This window comes from Mixophyes fleayi, chromosome 4 (assembly GCF_038048845.1).
Source record: "Mixophyes fleayi isolate aMixFle1 chromosome 4, aMixFle1.hap1, whole genome shotgun sequence".
Taxonomy (NCBI): domain Eukaryota; kingdom Metazoa; phylum Chordata; class Amphibia; order Anura; family Limnodynastidae; genus Mixophyes; species Mixophyes fleayi.
The window spans coordinates 23,934,857-23,957,663 of NC_134405.1; the positions used below are offsets into that span (position 1 = coordinate 23,934,857).

Consider the following 22,807-nt stretch of genomic DNA (forward strand, 5'->3'; position numbering starts at 1 on the left):
GCAAGTACTTTATGGATTTATAAATTTGAAAAACAAACAAATGGTGAAGGTGACAGATTTGTCTTACTAGGTTATTGGTACATGCAAGAAAACAACATAACATGTCTGATTCAATCCCTTTCTCTTAGCTGGAAGCCTTTCTAGCCATCCTACCAGCTGCAAATAACACAAGACAGCATTGGAATGGAACATTCCCCTGAATACTGTGGATGGAGAATGGGCCATTGTTTATTTATTGATAGTTCTGAAAGTGGGATGCGCTACGATATAAAATAATAATTAATGATGAATAAACAAAAATATTACCCTTAGATCGCGGACAATCTACTATATAAATGGCTAGTGGCGTGTGGAAATAAAAAACCAAGCTGCAGCGCCACCTGCTGGGCAGAGTTATACACTGACCTATATATTTCTTGAAGGAGAAGTGACAGTTGGGAGTGGTTGGTGGTTGCCGGGGGTGACAGTGGAGAGTTTTTAACACCTTAAGTAGCTTGATGAAGGATGTGGCGATGAAGATGAAGGATGAGGTGATGGAGAAAAATGATGAGGTGGTGACATGTGGACAAAACCACGTTAAAAAAGGGCGCTTGCGTCGGGAAGTAACGCTCTTCCCCTGAGGAGGACTGGGCTAAGCCCAAATGCATGACAAGAACCTTTTTAACACCTTAAGTAGCTTGATTTGACTAAAATGCATGAGTATCATGCACGGGTTAACTTGTGTATAATATAAATCTATTTATTGAGTATACTGCAATGATGTACAATTAAGTAAAAAGGAAATGGACAATGTTGAATGATAAAATTAAACAGACAGATAATATAGAAATAGTGTCTGGCCAGTAAACTAGTAGATAATGATCTCATATATTGAGTATGACTGTCTAACGTCAAAGTTCCAAAAATAGATATCTATAAACTCTGGTCTGCAATTACAAATAGAAGTATGTCCATATCCATATGATGATAGGATAAAAAAACTTTAAGAAAAAATATAAAAATAAATATAAATATAAAAAAAAAAAAATGGGAATTGGACACTTATATGCCTTTTGCTGCAATAATAAAATGTGATCTTATTCCTGATTGAGATCAAAATGTAGTATTTCCGTATTGGTGGAAACGAGGAATATGAGATAATTCTGTGGTGTTATTATGATCTGTAATTCAGCGAAAGCCTCTGCATGAGATAATAAGGTGGATTAAGGAGGGGTGGTCGCTCCGAACTCCTATTGCAACAACTGAGTGTTGCTCCTTCATTAACGATGTCCCCTATATCCAAATGTTTACTATTATAGCGGCATGTGCTTTATATAAATATGGATCATGGCACCATATTTTTCTGTGATCTTGTATATTTTAAATACACTTCCCAATCTGTGTAGATATATCACATCAGATGGGTATCGTAGATGCACCTCCCGATCCGTATATGTTGTAAAGTCAGACTTACCCGGGATATGTGCAGTCTGTTGGTGTGGCAAGATCGTAATGATGCTCCTGTGCCGTGCTGAGCTGAGCAAGTTTAGGTGTAATTGTCCATATGTAAAGCAGCTGGTAATCAACCAAATAACGTTTCTTTCTTATGAATCAATCCAGGAAGGAAGAATAATACAAGAGCATGTAGTAACCAACTAACGCGTTTCGTCAGCTCTCAGGCTGACTTCTCAAAGATAGTTTATTTATTGATAGAGTTGAATTTTATGTCTAACATGTTTAGGACTAGAAGGATAATTAACCCCTTCACTGCGGCAACTTGGCTGTGTCTTCCTGCGACCCTGTTCAGCTATGTAGCTAACTATTCTCTTGGTAATTTGGTTGCTGCTTATTGTTGACCTCACTTTATTATTGACTACTCCAAGTTGTTGGTGACTCATTACTTACTTGTTTATCTCTTTTGAATCTTATCCACCTCGCCTGACTTTTGTCAGCCCTCAGCACTGCAGCAATATTGTAGCATAGAACACAAATTAATGAATTGGTTATTAGGGCTAAATTACTAATATTAATATACAACCTTATGAATTCTTCTTCAGATGGAAACACCCAATAAGCAGAAATATGGGATTTTTAATCACGGATGAGACACCTATATATACAGGAAGTAGATCACTTATTCCTCACTTTGGACATCACCACTATATAATATATTATTGTGCTTTGTTCTCAGGTGAGAATGACGTGATACTGGATCAGCCACATTTTATCACTGCACTCGCTGGAGACACTGTGACTGTTCTCTCTCGGTTCAAAACTAAGAACAGTAATATTTATCACAATGTGACTGCCTGTCATGTATGTTGGAACATGGACTACAATGAATGTGGCAGGAACAAGTATACAATAAACTGTACACAGAGGATCGGGGAAAATGTTGTATTTTTCCAAATCAGTCAAGTTAATTCTTCACACGAAGGCCAGTACTACTATGTCATAGATTTATCTACAGAAGATGGATCAGTTTCTTCATATAGAGGAATTGGAACAGAACTTCTTGTTACACGTAAGTATCTCCCATAGATAGGACCAAATGCTTCACCTGCAAGTACAACTTTTTTTTAACCAAACCAAACATTTCAGGTATATCTATATTTTCAAATCAAAATAGTTATATCAATACTGCTGGATTGAGGTGCTAATTTCAAACTTTGGTTCAGACATTTCCACAATACTAAACATATAGCCAGCACAAGGGTTCAGTGGTTAGCATAACAGCGCTGGGTCTATGGGTTCTATCATCCATCAGGGTTAGGGAAGAGGGACTGAAATCCCATTAACAAGTTTCCAGATTCAAATGTAAAGACACTTGAAAGTCTGTGATAACATAGGGGTGTTGCAAATATACAAATGTAATTATAAATCTAGATTGATACAAGTGAACCCTGTGTCCATTTGTGAATGAGAAGTTCACGGGTAACTTTCCAGCAAACTTCCCACCATGAAAGGCATAGAATGAAGCTGAGATTTTATGTAAAATCGCCAGAGTTGTGCTTCTGTCAAAATCACTATTTCCAAAATTGGTAGAGATCAAACCCCCGACTGTTTGCCACTCTGGCTATACAAGTCTCAAATGTATGAAGCTGCGATTAAGCAAACTCTTTGCTTTAAAACTTGCCAGATACAACACGCTGCTTGCTAGCTGTCCTGTCATACAGCCGGAGGTTCCGGCAGCTGTCAAATCTGTAAAAAATAGATGAAAGTTAAAAAATAAAAAGTGTGGGGTCCCCCCTCTATTCACTATTAACCCTAGTGCTGCCAGACTACTGCTGGTTCCATGAAAATCAGAGAAAAAATTAGCGTGGAGTCCCCTCGATTTTCAGCACTAGACAAACCAGCCGGGGTTGGTGGCACTATAGCAGGGGGACACATGGCAGGGGTTCCCCTGCCATAATGACAAACCAACCTCAGGCCAAAATAAACGAGCGGGCCCCCTTCCTAGGGACACCACAACACCTGTAGTGTCACAGGTTAGCCATCACTGGTATACATCATTCCCTCTTTTTTTAACAAGCTGCAATCAGTTGTTAGGGTATATTGACCAGCCCTGGCTGTAGTGTGTATTTTTTTAATTACTACAGTAATTTTTAAATAAAATACATGTAGAAATTATATTTTCTATTTACTCCTTATTTTTATATTTCATTTTTAGCTGATAAAAATACATTAAATATCAGTCAGCCATTAGAGGTTGTGTTCAAGAACGCTACCATAGTCAACTGCAACTTTTCTGTAGAAGACAACAGAGATATTCTGTGGACTGGGGTCTACTGGATGACGGGAAACCCAAGGGAGCACTTTGTTTATCATCCAGACTCAGACTACATACACCCAGATTATAAGGGGAAGACCAGGCTGGTGGGCAAATCCAATCTCCTCCTAGAAGAGTTCCGTGGTCCAGATAACACCACGTTCTACTGCCGTGTGGCCATAAGGCGATGTTTGCACGATACAAATAATCCTAATAGGATTGAAACAATCCTGGAGGAAGGTTCTGGCACACGCCTCAGATTTCAAGGTATGTAATAATTGTTGAAAATACCAAATTGTAAATCAGCTGCACTCGCACAGCACATGAGAATAAGGTAAGGCTCCACTGGGAAGGTTGATCTCAAAGAAAGCAATTTGGTCAACAGACATTGATTCTAGAATGCTATAGGTTTACCTATTGTCGATTCTGTAACCAAAGAAGATACAATGTTCCTGGAAGAAGGGAAGTTTTCCATGAGCATAGTGTAACTGGAAATGTGGTAAAGATTTTGAATGGTCCTAATGGTAAGAGTCACTAATAACTTTACCGGGACAAGCTTTTATATATATAAAAATATAGTGGTAAATATAATGTATGAGTCATATTGGACCTTATCTGGCAAAACCAAATTGCACTTCAAGGGAGGGGGCAAATATAAAATGTGTGGACAGATCTACATTTGGAACTAGGGGTGTCCAAGCTCAACTCTAAATTACAGTGTAAAAATAAAGCTATCTAGTGTTTATATGGTACATGCAAAAGCTGCCAGTTTTTTTCCCTGCATGCAAGAAAACAATAAATAAATGCATGTGAACCCCTTACATTGCAACATGGTTTATCCAGTAACAAATTGCCTTAGCTCCTAACTCTAAATAAGGATATTACGTCATTTTAAATGATTTATTTCAGTACTTTGGTCACGTCATCCTAAGAGTGTGTTAACTTTGGGTGAAAAACTTTTTGATAAATTGTATATTTTCACAACCACCAAAGAGCAATGTGAGGAATGGGATAAAGAGGGTTATAACCAGCAAAACAGGGCTATCTCCTACATTAACTGGTTTGTACATATGTCAAAGGGAAAACAAGCCCTATCCTGGGCACCTCTATGCCATACTCGCCCACTCTCCCTGAATGTCCAGGAAACTCCTGAATTCCAGGTAGGTCTCCCAGGAGAGTAATAATTCTTCTTCATCCTGCCCACTTCTTAGTGAAGTAGACAGGATATAAGCCTCAATGGTATGAGTCGCGGTGAATCGCACAAATTTGGCCCCGCCCGCAACAAAATGTCATTTTTGACGCATGGGGCGGTTCCAAGATGGCACAATTGACCTCACCCCCTTACATTCTCCTTTTTTGTCCTCCAGGAGAGCCCTCCTGGAGGACAAAAAATAAAAGTATGCTCTAGTCCCCTGTGTCTTATATGGATAGGCATTATAGCAAATAAGTTGTCATATTTATGGAATACAGATTCATGTTCACATATATGATAGAAATGCCATGTTTGAATTGACGAGGGACATAGTTTATTAAACTTAGAGAAAATTCTGGAAGCACAAAATGAATATAAGTTCCCTTCTAAGGCAGAGGGGTGCTTCACATACATCTGACATGCCCATAACTTCTCTGAGATGAGACAATGTCCAAGGTAATATATAAATGGGTAATCCGTGATCTAATGTTTATATTGAAAGGAAGACTAAATAGGGTCCATCTCCCAGAATGATTTGGCTTATCTGTTTGTTTTTTGATTCATCATCTTTTATCATGTTCAAAGGCATTTCTCCTGTGAATTTTAATCAGTTAACAGAGGATGTATAATACTTATGATAAAGTACTTCATTCAAAGGGGTACATATTTTAACACATTTTCTTATAGAAGGCAGATAGACCTGGAAATCTCCACCCTAGAGGACAATCATTTACGAATGGTCTTCATTTAGACATAGGCAGCAATTGACCCCTGACACAATAGCCAAAGCTGTATTGGACTTCTTGATAAAAAAAAAAAAAAAAGTACACCTGGATCTTTAATATCTCTATCCTCTACTGTCTGTCTCTTTCATGTATTCCAGTAGAAATATCCAGTCAACGACAAAATAACCAGAATTTAATAATTGCCCTGTGTGTTGGCTGCATCATTCTCATCATCATTATCCTTATGGTCGTCTATATGAAAAGAAGAACAGGTGAGAACAAGAAACTTTAAAACACAATTCGTCTATGAACCATAGGATGTACTGGTTTTATTTAGTATCACATATTTATCATATGTGTTTGTTCTCCATATGTAGGGTGTATATTCCAGTAAAAATGCAGTAACAACATATTTCCTCTTGGTGGCAGCGTAACAAATGTACATTAGTTATCTATAGCAATAAAAGAAAATATAACAATTATATTTGCAAAATATATATATCGTGGTGGAAGTGGAATTTTAGAAGTGCTAGGATGGAAAGTGAATGGTTTTAGAGATCTTTATAGTGTGAAATTAACAGTATGCTTTCTAACACCATACAGTGTAATATGAAACATATTAAATGATGCAAGATTATCCTTACTTTTTTATGTACAGTAAATTGCTAATGATTTTTTTACTTTACTGGTTTCTGACATGAAATAACTTTAATTATACTTTTTGAATAGTGAGAGTTAGCTGTTTCTATTAGCCAAATATAGACCTATAGATTGTAATCATTGTTAAAAACTAATTACAGTCAAATTTCAAGCTCAAAATAGAGCAAATGTTTATGACTGCGTGAGTCTAAATAAGTGCTTTATGATAATGTGTAAGCAAAGGTGGCAGTAGGAGAATGTGTGTCAAAATATAGTGAGTTAAATATGCCTAATCAATAATAGCTACTTACCTTTAAGTCAGTGGATCCTGGAGTCTTTTGTGTTCAGTGGTATAACTTTTATATGTACAAGGGGATGTGTTGTCTGGAAGTTAGAGGAGTAGCTTCCTCCTCTTTCTTGATGTGCTGTATAGAGTCTTTTTTTTTTTTCTGTGAGAATCGCTTTGGCACTGACATCACCAATGATTATACAGAAGCCCAAAGCTGGCAAAAAGCTCAGAAGAACCCATAACTGAATTGACCGCACACTTGCTGGTCAGGCAGCGGAATCAGTTAATGGTACGCTTAAGCAAATCGCCTGTCTGAGCTTGAGAGCAAATTGAGATCATCAAATGGAGTGAGGAGAAGAAGTGCCAGTTTGAGCAATACATATATATATATATATATATATATATATATATATGTACAGTGTACAGTGGTTGAAGTGTAGGTGCATTTGGTGGTATACCACCCCTTCATATCACAAATAGCACAGCAGACTCTTGTCAAGATGACACCACCCGACCCTCACTCTAGCTAGACACAGTTCAGCGGCCTAGTCACCGGCCAACTAGCTGGCAACGGTCACCCCGTCAACAAGAACAGGCGGTCTTTTTATCCTTCACCAAAGCGCCACAAACCTATCAGATAAAACTGCAAACTAGTTACACCCATGTGGTGCACCTCTGTGTTTGTGTGCTGCATGAGGGAAATTAACCCTGTCTGCAGCCTCTTTCTGCAGACTCCTTGGGTTTCTACCTATTCCTATACTGGTGGACTGGTGCGGTGTTGCAAATAAGTTTCTTTGTCACTATATATATATATATATATATATATATATATATATATTTATTTATATATATATATGTATATATAATCATGAGGCAGGCACACACGTGGAGAATTTAATGATTACCCCGGTGTCATTCCTAATCTTCATCATACAAAAACACTCCAAGCTTCAATAATGGATGTCACTCAGGAATTTTTTTATTTGAAAATTTCATTTAAATATCAACTAAAAACTAGTCACCAATACGTAGCAGGTTTCCAGTATTAAACAGGTTGACGTTTCAGCCTTATTTCTTCTGAATAAACTGACAATATATCATACATGAAAAAAAACATTGAGCCTTACCTGCTTTAAATAAGGCAAAAATACACTAAACCACCACCACCACGTTTGTGTAGGGGAGGTGGGAGAAGCGGAAGTCCTCAGTGATGCGAGGACAACAAAAGAGTAGAAACCAGACATGTGCCTTGAAGCTCCAACCAGAAACAGCAGGAATGTGTTCTGATGGTCAACACCGCTGACCCTGTGCATGTTTTAATAATGTATCAGGAGAAGCAAGCTAAAATTCCCCATGAAAAAGTTGCCAGGTAGAAGGAAATAATAAAGCAAACACATTATACTGAAAACTACCTATAACTAAAAAGTAGAAAAAGTTACAGGTCAGTAATTAGATGCATATTGGGACCTCTAAATCAAAACTAACTGAAATGCACAGGCAATAACGATATACATATGCCCTAAGCATGGCGGTATCAGGAAGCATGCAAGAATTTATATATACAATTAAATGTCAACCAGTTGTCGGTAACTACCAGAGGAACTAAAGACTCCCTGTACAGTAAATATGTTAGCCCATCATGGATAAAACTGTGTGAACAAGACATATGCAGCTAGAGAAGGAGAACATGCCCTATATATTATTTTTATGTGTGTAATACAATATATGGCTTTTATCAGCATTTAACTATGATTCATTTCTAGAAATGTAATCAGGGTAAAGTTCTGCTTACTTATTTTATTTTTCTTATATGCAGCTGACAAGAAAACCAGAACACCTGAGTATGTATATCTGTCTCTCTATCTCTCCATCTCTCCTCTGTCACTCCATTTCTCTATCTCTCTAACTTTCCTCTACCTCTCCTCTATCGCTCCATCTCTCATCTATGTATCCCTTTCTCCATCTCTCCTCTATCTCTCAATCTTTGCTCTATCGCTCATGTCTCTCCTATCTCTCCATATTTCAACCTCTCTCTCTCCTCTATCTCTCGTTTACCTCTCCTCTATCACTCCATCTCTTATCTATGTATCCCTTTCTCCATCTCTCCTCTACCTCTCCTCTATCTCTCAATTTTTGCTCTATCTCTCCATCTCTCTCCTATCTCTCCATATATCAATCCCTCTCTCTCCCCCTCTATCTCTCGTTTACCTCTTGTTTACCCCTCCTTTATCTCTCGTCTATCTCTCTATCGCTCCTCTATCTCTCATCTATCTATCTCATACCCATACCTCCCAACTGTCCCGATTTCAGTGGGACAGTCTCGAATTTAGGACTCGTTTGTCCTGCTGGTGAGAATGTTGGGGAAGGGAGATAGCTAATGGGCAGCCTTGCGCTTTCCAGCACAAGGCAGCCCTCTGGGGGGCGTGGCCATGCCCCCATCCTGATGTGACCCCCACCCCATTGACACATGTCACGCTGTTGGAGACTTGCATGTTGGGAGGTATGCGTATCTATCTATCTAATTCCTTTCTATCCTAATTTAATGAACTTTGTGTTCTTCAGAGAGACCGTGGTAGAGACCATATACTTTTCAGAATACAGTAATACAGGTAAGAAACTAATTTACCTTTTCTATGTAAATACACACACATTTATGAACCAAAGCCACCGTGTCATTTTCTTGCAAGTGCTGTTGTTATTTCACTAAACCCTGCTGTGGTGCTCTCTGCCTATTTCTATGGACCTGTGCATGGTTGTAATTTGCGGAATATGATGGATTAATCAACTGTTATTGTAGGCCATTCCTTTCCCATTAGGTCATTTAAAACCTGCTGCACATGTACATATGTGTACTAGTGATCTGATGACATTATTGATGCCAGTCTGCAACTTTCATGTGCCTTTAGCTGACCCCACAGAACAGAGGAAGTAAAGATGTTCTTATGTTGGTTATAGTCGCAGAGCTAATGTATAAGGTATAGAGAGAAATGCAGCCACTACAGGTAGCTGTGAGTGTTTCTATTACATTCACATTATTTTTAAAAAACAAAATAAAAAATTTAGATATTAACATTGCAATTAGGAAACAATGCTACTTTCACACAATATGACTTTTGAAAATGCTAAATCTGATGGTGATGTTTAAAAAGCACATTCAAAACCACCGGTTTATTTGTTCATTGTGAGAGGTCACTATGTGATGTCACCAGGGTTTTCCTCCTGATTGGCAGCACTAGGATCTTGCATGGAATAAATGATTAGTTTTTTCATGCTAGACATTACTTCTTGGTTCATGTTGAAATGAATCTAATAATCACTGATTTTTTTTTAATTGAAGCTTGAGGTGCATGCTCCAAATCATCCAGTGCAGTGACTGTGCTGGGGGCTTGGAACATCGGGGCCTTTCCTAAGGAAAGGGTCCCATTCCACCCCATCCACCAGGAGTCAAAAGGCCCCAGAAAGGGACAAGGTTCTTCACGACCTCCTTTGAAAAAGCTAGGGAGGGCATCTTGACATAAACGACCTTCAGAGCCAATAGGCCCCTTAGGCGGCAAGGGTCTTCAGTCCCACCTCCACCGCAAGGCTTGAACATCCCTCTTTCTCCACTAGGTAGGCTAAAGCCCTCCCTAGGAGAACTGACTCTTCAGCTTCCCTCAGAAGGAGGGATCCACTGAAAACTTGGGGAAAGGGTTACCAATAAGGGTCTATAGTCAAATCCTTTGATACATGCAGACAAAAACGAAAAACGTGGATAAAGTGTAAAAGTGCTAATGTTAATAAATAGCAAATAAAAAAGTGCCCCTGGAACCCGGCCTGTTGGCCGGTCGGGTCAAAATTAAATTCTGCTGCAGCCAAAAGGCCAGGACCCAGAAATATTATGAGTGCATTGTGCTAGTTCCTTACTCTGTGCTAAGCTGAAGGTCCCTCTGCCACCATCTGTGCATTATGCAGTCACCTCCAGACCCTGTCTACCGGAGGCACAGGCATATCGAGCTATAAACACCACTGGCCTTCTGGTAGTCTATATCAAAGGGCCATGTTCACCCCTTGATAAGAACAGATACTGCACATGATCTTAGCCAAAAGGCAGTTACAGTTGCTAATAGATACAGTTGTATTAAATTAGTAATACAAATATTTGGGTCTCTAGTGACTTCTGAAGACCTTCCCTAGCTGCAAAAAGTGAAAATAGAAATTGGTTTAAAATATATTTTTGATATCAATACAGAATAATTTAAATAAAAATTGGTTACATTTTCCAGGAATGCTGCTGTATGTTGAAGTAACAAAGGAAGGAATTATCGAGCATCATTTTTTTTGTCTATTTTCCTGTAGATAAAACAACAATACATTTTGTTGGTTTAAATAATAAATGCAAAACATTATTTTCTGCAAAGCTAACTAAGCGAAAAGCCATGCAAATAGTTCTAGAGGTCATAGATGTATAAAACCCCTCCTTTAGAGTCATTTGGACAAAATTTTGGACAAGCAAATCATTGTACAATTTTGACACATACATAGAAAACCAGGCTGTACAAATCTGGTCATTTGGTAGTCAGGTTGAATGACCAGATACAAGGGGAATCAGATGTCCTGGTCAGACAGTGTTTATTGGTTAATTGTGCAATAAGCAATATTTCCATACTGTCTGATCAGTTCCAGTCAGAAAACATTTTGATTGGACAGGATGATTATTTGAAGGCCACACATGCTACAATGATTGGACAATTGAGTAGCAAACTTCCTGATCTTAGAACATGTGGAGAGAATAAGTGAACTGATTCTAAGCATAATGTAAGTGAACAAGTCACAAAAGTCACTGAAACACTTTTGTGGAATAAACACAAGACTTCTGCTTTATATATGCACATATTGTGTATCACATAGAGCTTACTAAACATCTAAATATATCTCTCATTCTATCATCAACCTTATAAATAAATAATGATGATGTTTGATTAACAAGTGCATTTTGTAACATTTCAGGTTATGAAAACCCACAAGTGGTGAAAGCACAAGAAATGGTAATTCAGTTTCTTTTTGACTATTTTTCCCAATGTATTGCAAAGAAATTTACTTGAACACTTCATTTGTCTCGTGTACACTCATATCACATGACACCTGATCAACTTACATTTGTGCACATATGTTCTTTAGTTAACACTTTGTAATACAATATTCCTTATTCTATTATCACTATTATTAACCCTCACTGTTTCACCGCTGTTTGTCAACCGCTGACATTACAAGTTATCAAAGATAATAATATATTTCACGGCGGTGATCATTTAGGACATGTCTCATCCATGTGAGACAGTGACAAGGATAAAATGCTTCACATTTGTTCATACACTGTCTTTGAACAATGCTAACTGCTTCTCTCCTTCATTATTGCCAACATCCATCATATTGACCTCATCTAGACATTAATCTGGTCAATAGACACACTATCATCCCTACTGCTGGTACCAGTGAAGCCCCTACCCCATGCAGCACCATGTCACAGAATTGTCTCACATGGCACAGCCGCGTGACACGCTTGAATTACTCCTATTACAAATAAAGAAAAGAAATATTAAACAAAATTAATGTACTAAAATGTAATTTAATGCAATGGTACTCAAAATAATTATTTTTTTACATTAATTTAATTCCTTAACAAAACTATTGCTTATAAGAAATAATTTATATTAAATAGGATAATATAATTCAGCTCCGAGTTCTGCAACTTGTATAAAAGCATTAGACATGTGGCCTTTTACTTTTATAAGGTAATAGAATGTTTTGTTGACTTTTAATATCCTTACATGCATTATCTCCCATGTTATTATTATTATTATTATTATTATTATTATTATTATTATTATTATTATTATTATTATTATTCACCTATAGAATATGCATTTTATAAAATGAAGGATACTATATGGATAGTGTACAGTCCACTACAAATGATAAGAATATTGCAAGTCACTGAGTAGTACAGTGACCATATAAAGGAATGGCTTTTCAGGCCAAATACATTTATCCAGGTCAAGGAAAACAGAAGTGATATTCATAATAAAGTATTTACACCTACTATACAAAATGTTATAAGAACATATGGATAATCTACAGTCATGGCCAAAAGTTTTGTGAATGACACAAGTATTGGTTTTCACAAAGTTTGCCGCTTCACTGTTTTTAGATCTTTTTGTCAGATGTTGCTATGCTATACTAAAGTAAAATTACAAGCATTTCATAAGTGTCAAAGGCTTTTATTGACATTTACATTAAGTTTATGCATAGAGTCAATATTTTGAATGTTGGCTCTTCTTTTTGAAGACCTCTGCAATTCCCCCTGGCATGCTGTCAATCATCTTCTGGGCCACATACTGACTGATGGCCGCCCATTCTTGCCTCATCAATGCTTGGAGATTGTCAGAATTTGAGGGTTTTTGTTTGTCCACCCGCCACTTGAGGGTTGACCACAAGTTCTCAATGGGATTAAGGGGTGTGGATTTTCCTGGCCATGGATCAAAAATTTTGATATTTTGATCTTCAAACCACTTAGTTATCACTTTTACCTTATGGCAGGGTGCTCCATCATGCAGGAAAAGGCATTGTCCGTCACCAAACTGTTCTTGGATGGTTAGGAGAAGATGTTTTGGTACCATTCTTTATTTATGGCTGTGTTCTCAGGCAAAGTTGTGTGTGAGTCTACTCCCTTGGCTGAGAAGCAACTCCACACATGAATGGTCTCAAGATGCTTTACTGGTGGCATGACACATGCCTGATGGTAGCGCTCACCTTTGCTTGTCCGGACAAGCGTTTTGCAAAATGCCCCAAAAAATCTGAATGGGGATTCAACAGAGAAAATGACTTTACCCCAGTCGTCAGCAGTCCAATCCCTGTACCTTTTGCAGAATATCAGTCTGTCCCTGATGTTTTCCATGGAGAGAAGTGGCTTGTTTACTGGCCTTCTTGATACCAGGCCATCCTCCAAAAGTCATCACCTCACTGTGCGTGCAGATGCACTCACACCTGCCTGCTGCCATTCCTGAGCAAGCTCTGCACTGGTGGCGCCCCGATCTCACAGCTGAATCAATTTTAGGAGATGGTACTGTCGCTTGCTGGATGTTCTTGGGCGCACTGAAGCCTTATCAACAACTATTGAATCTCCTTTCTTGAAGTTCTTGATGATCCAATAAATGGTTGATTTAGGTGCAATCTTACTAGCAACAATATCCTTGCCTGTGAAGCCCTTTTTGTGCAAAGCAATGATGATTGCACGTGTTTCCTTGCAGCTAACCATGGTTAACAGAGGAAAAACAATGATTTCAAGCATCACCTTCCTTTTAAAGCTTTCAGTCTGTAATTCTAATTTAATCAGCATGACAGAGTGATCTCTAGCCTTGTCCTCGTCAACACTCTCACCATATTAACAAGAGAATCACTGACCTGATGTCAGCTGGTCCTTTTGTGTCAGGGCTGAAATGCAGTTGAAATGATGTTTTTGGGATAAAGTTCATTTTCATGGTAAAGAGGGACTTTGAAATTAATTGCAATTCATCTGATCAGTCTTCATGACATTCTGGAGTATATACAAATTGCCATCACAAAAACTGAGACAACAGACTATGTGAAAAATAATATTTGTGTTATTCTCAAAACTTTGGGCCATGACTGTAGCTTGACTGTAGTATTATAACAATAGTATTCATTATATTGTCTATTGTTAACTATTTTACATTACACTTCTCACTGTTCTGATACTGTTGTTACCTCTATGTTTAACTTTTGTGTTACCGTTCATATTAGTTTTAATACACACTTGTGAGTGTATACAGTATATTATTTCCAAACGGACAGCTTCGTAAATCTGAACGTCATTGGAAGAAATCTCGTACAGGATTCCTCACATATTCTGCAATCTACCGTTCCTAACGAAATGCCTTGGACACTGCAAAATAAAGCTGCTTCCAATCTCTCATCTCTGCTCAGGCTTCTAAACACAAACAACTTTTAATATGTTTCAATCTTTTCTCAATCCTCCCACTCCAAACCCTCCGACTAGATCCATAACTAAACATTTCAGTGCCATGGGCAAGAGAGATTGCTCCCCTTATAGCACACATGCGGGAATGCACCGCTAGAGGAGACATTCCTTTCTGATGGTTCTGCCGGTGTCTTAAACTCAATTGCTGCTTGGCTCGATCCTGGAACACTGGCACCCTGTTTGGAAAATAGATAGTTATTATTCACCTCCTGGAAATTCGAGCAGTCAGTGAACAATCTAGTCCTCCCTCCCCCTAAACCAGCTGGGCATTAAATCTAAATTTTGTGTTCAATAAACAGGCCTCTATGCACCCAATCAGGCCAAGAATTTAAATAACAACATTCAAATTTAATAACTATGCTTATTTTCCCCATATAGACCTGACATTAAATAAAATAGCACCTGCATTTAAGAATTAGGCCTCCTTCCCCCTAACCAGCCTCACATTTAATTAACAGACCTATTTCACCCCTCAATGGCCCCAACATTAAATTATCTGCATTCCCATTTAGAAAACAGGCATACCCCCACTCCATCGGCCCTGACATTAAATTAGTTGAACTCCCATTTAATTACAGACTTTTTTCACCCCTCACCAACTGTGAAATTAAATTAATAACATTCACATTTAATAAGCAAATAAATTTCACCCCTCACCAGCCCCGGCAATAATAGCATTCCCATTTGATATAAAGGCCTATTTCCCCCACCAAACCCTACAATCAAAATAATGGCTTACTAATTTCTACCACATTTGATAGAGATTATTATTACTAATAAACACATTACCGCCTTTTTAAATATAGTACTTATTTAGAAACACTCCTCTTTCTATGCAACCCCAAACCCCCTCTCCCCCATGTTCTCTCCAGCCCCCTCTTACAACCTATTTATAACAGCCTCTACTCCCCACATTTTTGTACAGTTCCCTCTCCCATTATCTACAGCCCCTCCCCATCCTGTTTTTTACAGCTCCCTCTCCTCCTCCCATTTTTTACAGCCCCCTCCCCCCTCTCCAATTTTTTACAGCCCCCTCTACCCCTCTGTACTCTCTATCCTTACAGCCTTAGGGCTCCTCAGATTTTCTTATCTCTGTGTTTTCTTCTTGTTTCTTCTTGCTGTCATCTTCTTGCTCTGTCTTCAAATTGCTCTGTCACCATATTGTTCTCTCTTTCTTCTTCCTGCTTATTGTGTTCGTGCTGGCTCCAATATACAGCATCCCATTTGCACATCAGGCAAACTGCAGGGAGAAAGGGTACATAGAGACTGGTGCCTTTATAATTTTGCCGGCTTCCTGTCGCTGACAAATGACAGCCCTGTGCTAAGTGTCATGGGGGCTACATACAGCGGGTGGGCGTTGCGCCCCCTCAGATTTGCACCCTGGGCAGCTGCACCGCCTGCATCACCCTTATTATGGCACTGCCTCGGATTGCTATCAGTGCTCAAGAGCTTGCTTCCTATTTCAAGGATAAGATTGATAAGATCTAGCATGAAATGTTATCATCTTTCTCAACAAACATCCAGCTCATCACAGTTCCTTCCCTGCACTCTCTGACACTTTCTCGTCATTTGATCACACAAATGAAAATTAAGTATCTACTTTTTATTATCTTACTACTCTACTACCTGTTCTCTTCATCCTATACCCTCACAAATCATTGCCATCTAAGTTTCTTGAGCGATTTGCCTACAATCACCTCACACGCTTTTTTCCTCATGCAACCTTTTTTCAACCACACAACACATTAGACCCTCTTCATTCAGACTTTTGCTCTCGACACTCCACAAAGACAGCACTGAATGAGGTTGTAAGTGATTAGTTCACTGCTAAATCTAAATGCCATTACTCACTTCTAAGTTTCCTGGATCTCTGCTGCATTTCACACTGTTGACCAATCTTTTCTCATAAAAACACAACAATCCCTAGCTCTTCAGGACTCTGTCCTATCGTGGTTCTCATCCTACCTATCTTATCACTCTTTCAGAGTTAATTTCTCTGGATCTACCTCCTCTCTGCTTCCTTTATCAGTTGGAGTACCACAAGGTTCAGTCTTGGGTACTCTGCTCTCTTGTAAACTAATAACGCTTAGGATTTCAGTATCATCTCTTTGCAGAGGATTCTCAAATTTATCTATCATCTTCGGATCTACTAAATGCCTTTCCTGCCATTTCATCCTGGATGTACTCTCACCACCTCAAACTCAATATCTCAAAAACAGAGCTAATAATATACCCACCAGACACCTACCTGACAATTTTATTTCTGTCAAAGATATGGCATTAATTCCAACCCTCAAGCTCACTGCCTAGATGTGACCCTTGACTCAGAACTATCCCTTGTTCCCCAAATCCAATCTCTATCTAAATCCTGTTACATACATCTAATAAATATTTCTAAAATATACACCAATCTCACACAGGACACTGCAAAAATCTCAAATTATGCGTTCATCATCTTCCGCATTGACTATTGCATCTGCCATCCACACTCATTGCCAGCTTCCAGTCCTGGTTACAGAACTATTTTTTGGTCTGCACCCACTTTGTTGAATGCCCTCCCTTACACAACAACACTTTCCTCTAGTCTTCAAACCTTCAAGCATTCTCTGAAAACCCACCTCTTCAGACAAGCTTATAAAATTCCTCAACCACCTCTTAACTTTCCTAGGATACCATATTACTAACTCTTCACACAGTACACACAAATCTTACATGTGTTCTTTCTATACTCAAACAACTATCTGACCTCCTGAACAATATTGCTGTGTGACTGGATCATATACCCCACTAAACACTTTTTAACTTTGGAATCTGGCTGGTCCAATATGCAAAATGTAGCACTTAACTTCAAGTATCAAAATCCTATTTCCCTATAGATTGTAAGCTTGCGAGCAGGGTCCTCTTACCACTTTGTCTGTTTGCAATATCAAAACTCATATTATTACTGTGTTTGTTCCCAGTTGTAAAGTACTATGGAAAATGCTGGTGCTATTTAAAGAAATGTTCATAAAGAAATAATAATAGTTTGCTAAGTCTGCAGTATATTGGCATGGTAAGCTAAGAGTGTGTCACACTTAAAGAAATTAGTGGTCTTTGTTGAGGTTGTAAAAAGTAACCCTGAATGCAACTCAATAACCCATCTATGTATGCTGTTATCTTGCATTATCATTGTTTTTATGTATCCAAAAGGCACTGTTAGAGGATTCAGACATTTTAACCGTAACTCTTCCATGTCATTGCTTTTACAGGGAGACAATTTGGTATATTCTACAGTGCACCATCAGCAATCTTCTACACCAGCCAAACCACAAAAACGGCCAGCTCCTGACACCGAAACTGTCTACGCTGATGTGAAAAAACATTGACATTTGTTAATATGCACTGTAAATTGAAGGACATTATGGATTTGCATTTTAGGATGCCAATGAGACTTAACAAAAAGTTTTCTTGTTTTCTCTTTTTAATCATTCTGGTTTAAAGGTCTAAGGTCGCTTCATAGCAAAGTCATCTGTTTGTACGCTTGCCTGGAGGCATAATGGGTCTTATGACCGTCATTTGATCAGTATTTATATTATCTATATTTGGCTGCTTTTACAATAGATTTACTTTAATTTTGTTTTTTTAAATTGCACTATTTGTATGTCAAATGAGAACTTTTGCAGTTTACATTACAATTTACCGTACTGGGCGTTTTAAGTGTATAACAATTTGATTTATCATGTACATTTGTTTGAATGTGCTTTTATTTTATTTATTTTTTTCAAAAATAGCATGTCAAGGGACTGATTTGCTTCCAATTCAAAAACATTTTTCTTAGAGCGACTTTGTGAAGTCTACAATCAGCAGTAAAAATTATTATACACTTCAGCTATTCATAAAAGCGGGAATGTACAGGGCCATCTTAACAACATTATAGGCCCCCGGGCAAAGCAGTGCACCGAGGCCCCTACATATATATATATATATATATATATATATATGTATGTATATAGATATAGATATAGATGTATAGAGATACAGATATAGATATATAGAGATAGAGATAGATGTACTTGCTCAGTGACCCTTGAAGGTTTTATCTGCAGGTTTTGTTTTTTTCAAGATTATTTATTCTAATTAAGAGCCCTGCTTATGGGGCCCCCTTGTCCGTGGGGCCCCCGGGCACCTGCCCTTCGTGCCCAATGGAAAAGATGGCCCTGGGAATGTATAATCATTTGTAGTTTAGCCGAATTGTTATATTTTTTAGAAACAAACCATTAGAGGTAAAGCACATTGTTTGGTGTTACCCTTACAGTTATTATTATTATTATTATTATTATTATCATTTATTTGTTGGGCGCCACAAGGTTTCCGCAGCGCCGTACATTGTACAAACAGAAGACCATACAGGGTTAAACAGTACAGAATGATAAACACAAAGTACCAATGCTTCAGTAACTCCGGGACAGCCATAAGGAGTAAGGACAGAACAGAAGAATAGGTATGGAGACACGGGGGAGAGGGGCCCTGCTCATAAGAGCTTACATCCTAAGGGAGGGTGGACAAATCAAACACGAGAGGGAGCTGGTGATGCCAGGGGAGAGAAGAAGGGGCCAGGGGGGAGAGGGGCATTTCTGTTTATAAGTTAAGTATTATACCTTCTCCATTACAGGCAGCTGAAGCTTCTTCCATGTATTTAAAACAGTGTTAATAATGGGCGGTCATACAAAAAATTCAATCTGCAGGCAATTGAGACACTGTGACATCCATGTGTATAAATCAACCAATCACCACAGTGTATTTCTGCAAAGTCAATCTGTAAAGTCGTCTCTTAAACTCTGCTTAGTAAGCAAAGAATCTTTCTCCTAATATACCAGCCTGCTGTTGAGGAGTGAAGGACACATTAATTTAAGTATAAATCACCCGGTAGTTTATATATATTATTCAGCCCCGTTATATATAGCCTTTGCTGGTTATTAAGGGTTTTTGCTCTGTTTGTGACCAGCCTAATATTTAGATTCCCTGGGAATTTATTTTTCTATTATTTACTCTATCCAATCCCATTTTATACTTGCTTTTTTTCAAGGAAATAGGGCTTTTCTTTTGGTACGATATTGAAATAAATATATTTTAATGATGTTTATATAGGGAAACATTGGCAGAAAGAATACAATATATGTTTCCATTATTCTTCCCAAAAGTCCTTTAGGACAATCGGTGTAACATCAGAAATTGTGCGCACAAATCCTTAATGTGTGACACTGTCATGCTATGAGGAGGACAAAGGGGGAAAGCTTAATGTCAGAGTTATATATTAGAATGAGCAGGGTTCACAAACAGCACAGAATAGTCATGTGAGACTGCTATTTCCAGTCTGAGGTTAGATTGAATTCTGTTCATTTACTGCATATTTATAATTTATGTGTTCATTATCTCCTTTCTGGACCTGCAAAGTTCCTAATCTCATCTGAACCTGTGTTTAAAGTTCAAGTATCTGAAAGAGTTGTTTATTATGATTACCTCCTACAATTAATATTATCAGTATTCCTCTTATTTGTTATCTAGTTTGTGTTAATTGGTGCAATTATTTATATTTTATTAATAAACATTACTATTTTCTTATGAAACCAGTTCTTTGTCAATGAATTCTGATTTCAGGTAATTCTTCCATCTTTTTTTATTTGTTTTGTCGGAATTGTAAAATGTATCTGTGATATATTACTTTATTTGCATTATCACTAAGCATAAACATATTTTTATTCGTTAATATACTGAAACCCTTTCCCCAGGCACAATGTTTCAAACACTGGGTGGTATTCCACAATGTCAGACTGCCTTATCTTTTTACATTATCACCTTAAAATCCTTCAATTTGTCCTGGCAAATATCTGATTTATTTTGCTATTTCCTGTCTGTTTTACCAAAACCCCACTCCTTTCTTCTTTCCAGTAATCTGGTTATAAATTTGGGAGGAGTCTAGGAATCCAGTTTTTGATATTTTTTGGAGATACAAACAACCATGAGTATCTAGCCTAACTTTTTCTCCCCAGTGCACACACTATTTGGGGATTTGACTGTATAAATTATTGGAGACAGCAAAGTCCCCCTGTGAATAAGAACCATATGTACAATATATAAATGTTCACATAATTAATCTTACTACTCCTGATGAAGTTCATTGATTGAACGAAACGCGTTGAGCCTCTATACTATATCTGGAGACTACTGGCTATACTGCTACACCCTGAGACATATACTTTTAGAACATCCTGCACCTAGCTTCTGTGTGGAGCCTGCTGAGGGATTTCTACTACCTAAGGAGATGAGACTGCAGACCAGTTACTTACAGATAAGCCTATCTAAAGCATATATATTGTGACTTTGTACTCTAAATGCAATACCTGATTAAAATGTTTTTACGAAATACTACACCATATGGCCTTTTATATATTTCCTTTTTATGATGAGCGGATGAGATTGGTGTTGCGGTTGTTTTAGAACATACATTTTTCCATCGCTAAGGAGATTTGGTTGCAGATTATACTCCGGGATTTCTAAGGAGCTACTATACAGATAAGCGGTTTAATTTTATATATCTGGTACGCACGCCACTTATTATTATTCTGCACGATCAATATATGTCAATTGATGCTTTTATCCTGCACATCAGTTTTATGATTCACTTGCGGTGCATTTATACAGACACTGTTCTGTTATATCTACCACTCTGGACTATTTTGTGTACTTTAGTGTTTATATTCACTGTCTATACACCTGAAGGAGCCGCCCTTCCCTATATATATATTACTATATATATATATATATATATATATATATTTATACAAATACCTTAGGTATGATTTTATGCTTTAAAGATTTTGAAGACGATTAAAGTTTGTTCCAGTCTGGTAATTTCTGATAAAACATACACAGTTTTTATGAGAATGACCGTTGTAAACCTTAGGCTTTTTAGTGTACTTGTCAAATACCATTTAAATGGCAATTTTCCATATGCAAAAAAAAGAAATAAAATGCATTCAGAAGACAAACAGATTTATGAGCATAAAGTACCCTAACAAAAATATACAATAATGTACAATGATGTGTTTTCTGTCAGTAAAAACTCACAATAGAAACAGTGTAAGAACCAGCAAATTGATTGTTCAGAAACAAGACTTTTATTACTAAGTACACTATCGCATAAATATAATACTAACAGGCCCGGCACCATAATTAGGCAGCCTTAGGCAGATGCCTAGAGCGTCCTCCGCTGGGAGCTGCACTGTGGCCGGCTACCCACACTAACAATGTAACAATGTCTCTGATTAAGATTTTGTGTGTTGTGGGTTTTTTCCAGGGCAGAGGATAGTGTGTGTGTGTGTGTGTGTGTGTGTGTGTGTGTGTATGTATGTGTGTGTGTGTGTGTGTGTGTGTGTGTGTGTGTGTGTGTGTGTATGTGTGTAAAAAAAGAATGGATGTTACACCCAGGAAATTTTAGCTCTTAAAATACACACATCCAATGACTGTTCATGCTGTTTCTGAATCTGTTGGAGTCAGTAAATCCAGTGATTCAAGGACTCACAGCAAAAATGGATGTGTCACCGAAAGGGCAAGGAAAATGCAGAAGGAAACGTAACTCAACAACCCAAAGTGTGGGATTATGATGATGAAATATGACATCTATATAGCAACTTGCTATGTCGATGTCATGTCATGAAAAACAAATTTTTACAGCTAAGAGTTAACATACTAATTATTTATAATTAGAGATGGTCACTGACCCCCGTGTTTTGGTTTTGGATTCGGTTTTGGATCTGGATTACCGTCGTGTTTTGATTTTGGTTTTGCAAAACCGCCATTGCGTGTTTTGGTTTTGTTTGGTTTTGTTTTGCTATTTAGTTGGAAAATCCATGTTTTTGGGCCTAAATTAACCCAATTTAGTACTCCAACTGTTTTAGAGATAAGTAATCTAATTGCTGAGGTAATAAATCATCCAAAAAAACAGTTTAATTCTTCCTTGGTAGGCCTTCATTTATTCTACACACAAAAGAGATTGTCTTCCTCTCCATCTATGCATTTTGGCAATGCAGCCATCGTCTTTAGATGTATATTACACCCTATACTTATAGTTAAATATGTAAAGAAATGGAAAAAGACAGTTTGCTTTCTGTCTCTATAGGCCCCCCTCCACTTTTTA

At 37.8% G+C, this 22,807-nt stretch overlaps 1 protein-coding gene across 2 annotated transcripts in view; it reads left to right on the forward strand.

The window, feature by feature from the left end:
• LOC142151115 (uncharacterized) overlaps positions 1–21,034 on the forward strand; it is a 64,271-nt gene extending 43,237 nt beyond the window's left edge. The window contains exons 3-9 of one of the 2 annotated variants that reach the window (XM_075206444.1): positions 2,171–2,503; positions 3,650–4,015; positions 5,824–5,937; positions 8,410–8,434; positions 9,156–9,202; positions 11,580–11,617; positions 17,880–21,034. In XM_075206444.1, coding sequence (XP_075062545.1) covers positions 2,171–2,503; positions 3,650–4,015; positions 5,824–5,937; positions 8,410–8,434; positions 9,156–9,202; positions 11,580–11,617; positions 17,880–17,996 — 1,040 coding nt within the window. In that variant the 3' untranslated portion in view covers positions 17,997–21,034. The remainder of the gene's footprint in view (positions 1–2,170; positions 2,504–3,649; positions 4,016–5,823; positions 5,938–8,409; positions 8,435–9,155; positions 9,203–11,579; positions 11,618–17,879) is intronic. The other variant, XM_075206446.1, reaches the window with a different exon arrangement.
• Positions 21,035–22,807: the final 1,773 nt, after the last annotated feature.